At 37.7% G+C, this 2,981-nt stretch overlaps 1 protein-coding gene across 3 annotated transcripts in view; it reads right to left on the reverse strand.

The window, feature by feature from the left end:
• Positions 1–2,981, reverse strand: part of Fam133b (family with sequence similarity 133 member B) — a 37,181-nt gene that overhangs the window by 16,601 nt on the left and 17,599 nt on the right. For all 3 annotated transcript variants that reach the window (XR_001872160.2, XM_017795468.2, XM_017795467.2), the window contains one exon: positions 1,430–1,480. Coding sequence is in view for 2 of the 3 variants with exons in the window: in XM_017795468.2 (XP_017650957.1) it covers positions 1,430–1,480 (51 nt within the window). In the remaining variant the exon portion in view is untranslated. The remainder of the gene's footprint in view (positions 1–1,429; positions 1,481–2,981) is intronic.

The raw sequence follows: 2,981 nt of genomic DNA on the forward strand, positions 1-2,981 counted from the left end.
ACCCCCAATGTGTGTGTGTGTGTGTGTGTGTGTGTGTGTGTGTGTGTGTGTGATATGTGTAAGGTCAGAGTACAACTCTGTGGAGTCTGTTTCTCATTCTACCTTTAGGTTTTGAGGATGGAGCTCAGGTCACTAGGCTTGCACAACAAGCACTTATACCCAAAGAGCCGTCTTGCCAGCTCCATTCCCCTATGTTTAAATCTTTGTCCTAACTAGGATTTCTCTAGCCCTAAGGAACATCCAACTCTGTATTTTCTAAATACTGTCATTTTGTCCCAGGAAATATCACCTTTATTTTATACATACACATCTCTGAACAGACTTAACAGTTTTCTTTAAAAAAGTCCCTCTTACTTTCTTAAAACATTTCCTATACCATTCCAGATACTATTATAAGGGGGATATTTTCTTTCATGATATTTTCTAATTTGGTATTCTATTACCTAGCACTTTCAGAGCAATTTTAAACAGGGTTAAAAACAATTACATGTGGTTTTTTAAAAGTTATTAATCTCTTACAGCTTAAAAAGATAGGCGCTATTTATATATATACTCCATATGTAATACTTTGAAGTGCTTCAAAATCATAGTACAGCTGTTTCTGTATTTCACTTATGTATATTACCAAGTTTTAGTTTCACATAGACGTTTTTGAAATATGAAAGCAATCATTTATTTTATGCTGTTTTAAATATGAAGAATTAATACTGAATTACATAACATCCTTTGGACAAGTACTGAAACAGTTGGCTAATCATATGGCACCAGCATCAATAGTAAGTTAGAGTGGGGCATGTGTGGGGCTGTCCCAGCTGCTCAAGAGGACGAAGGAGGATTGCTTGATCCCAGGAATTTGAGACTAGCTGAGCAACACAGTGAGACTATCTCATTAGTAAATACATGAAGATAAAATACTTTAGAATAGTAAAAAGATGCTTCAGAACTGATCTACGGGACACTAACAGAAATCCAGTCTTCTTTAAAATGCCCTTGAGGAACCCAAGGCCAATGTTATTTCCATTATTTACTTTGTTTTGTTTTTTTGAGACAGGGTCTCCCTTTAGTCCCAGCTGGCCTGGGACTTGCTATGTAGACCAGGCTGGCCTTGATCTCAGAGGTCTGCCTGCCTCTGCCTCCCAAACGCTGGGATCAAAGGTGTGTGCCACCTCACCCGGCCATTACACTGTATTTTAAATTAGAGATACCTGTTAATAGATACAAATTCAAACTCTCCCTAGGAATATTCTTCTGATCCTTTTCCTTCAATAATGAAATCTATATTAAAAAATTTCCGTGTATCAATATAGAATGCCACGAAAGCAGAGGAACTACTTTTATATTAAAAATGGACACACATTAGTGTTAATTTCTTGAAGTCATTTAAGTACTCTATGACACATTATACTACCTAAAGGCAATGTAAAGTTACCTTTTCTTTTTCAGTCACATCCTTTGACTTCTTTTTCTTTTTTAAACCATCCTAAACAAATAAGATATATGTCAATTTTAAATGTAAAAGATACAGCATTATAGAACAAAAGTACCATTCCCCCAAATGATTAGTTCTATAACTAATACAAGTTTACTTCAATATCAGAATTTTATTTTGGAAATAGAAGCGGTATCTACATTATGCATATATCTGCACGTAGGACATCAGGGCTTTTCACTTATCTGACTCCATATCAAATCTATGTACCCATAAAATAGTCTGTAATACCCAGTAGTTTGTTTTAAATAAGGCTTTTATGCCACTAGCTTTGTCTGTGGTGGCCATAGGCACTGAAGTTCTAGTTCACAGTTTTCTGCCATTCACCAATCTGACTTGCCTATTCTTCTCATCAGGAATGGAAGCAAGAAATTCTGCTTCTATTCCTAAGCTATTCTTTTCTATGGGTCTTAATTTTTTTAGTCATAAAGTAGACTAACAAATAACTACCTTACAGGGTTGCTGAGAGGACTAAATACATTAATCATCAAGTGCCTAGAACAGTATCTGACACACAGTAGGCATTCTATGGACACTAGCTATCATTATCATGGGACTGCTGCCTGAAGAGACAAAGAGTACTTTCTACAGGAATTTTGTCCTCTCCCTGGGGCAAGTAGAAATCCTTTACAAAACCTGGAGAGGAGCTTTAGTTTCCTGAGACTCTGAGATAATGTTTCTTAATTTGTGTTCCACAGGTACTCAGAATCATACAGGACATCGGTAAAAAAAAAAATAGGCTATTTCTGATCCTAATCAGAGTTCCTACGGAGACAGAACCCAGGGATCAACTTTTTCTTTGGTTTTTTGGTGCTGAAGATTGAACTCAGGGCTTTGTGCATGTTAAGCACAAGGTAGACCTCTGGCTACTGAAATCAACATTTTTCTTTTTTTTGGTCTTTTTGAGACAGGGTCTCCCTGTAGCCCCAGCTGGCCTGGAACTTGCTATGTAGACCAGGCTGGCCTTGAACTCACAGAGATCTGCCTGCCTCTGCCTCCCAAGTGCTGGGGCTAAAGGTGTGTGCTACCATGCCTGGCCTGGAATCAATATTAAAAAAAAAAAATTACTTATTATTTTTATGTGTATGTGTGTATTGCCTGCATGTAGGTGAGTGCACCTGTGTCGTGCAATGCCTGCGAAGGACAAAAGAGGCTGTCAGATTCCCTGGAACTGGAGTTATGGACAGTTGTTAGTTGCCATGTGGGTGTTGGGATTTGAACCTGGGTCTTTGGCAAGAACAACCAGTGTTCTTAGCCACTGAGCCATCTCTCCAGCCCTGGAATCAACATTTTTTATAAAACAGTTCATGCTTTTTAAAAGATCATTCAAATCTGCACTTGACAACTGCAGTTAGTATAGAACAAAATTAGGTGTAGTACAATAGAAAGAACACTGGACTAGCTATTAAAAACTAAGGGCTTCAACTCCAACTCTTCTGCCCCCTGAACTACAACTTCTTTATGAAAATGGAGGAAATAATATCATGGAGAT

The sequence above is a fragment of the Nannospalax galili genome, unplaced genomic scaffold, assembly GCF_000622305.1.
Source record: "Nannospalax galili isolate Female #2095 unplaced genomic scaffold, S.galili_v1.0 scaffold85, whole genome shotgun sequence".
Taxonomy (NCBI): domain Eukaryota; kingdom Metazoa; phylum Chordata; class Mammalia; order Rodentia; family Spalacidae; genus Nannospalax; species Nannospalax galili.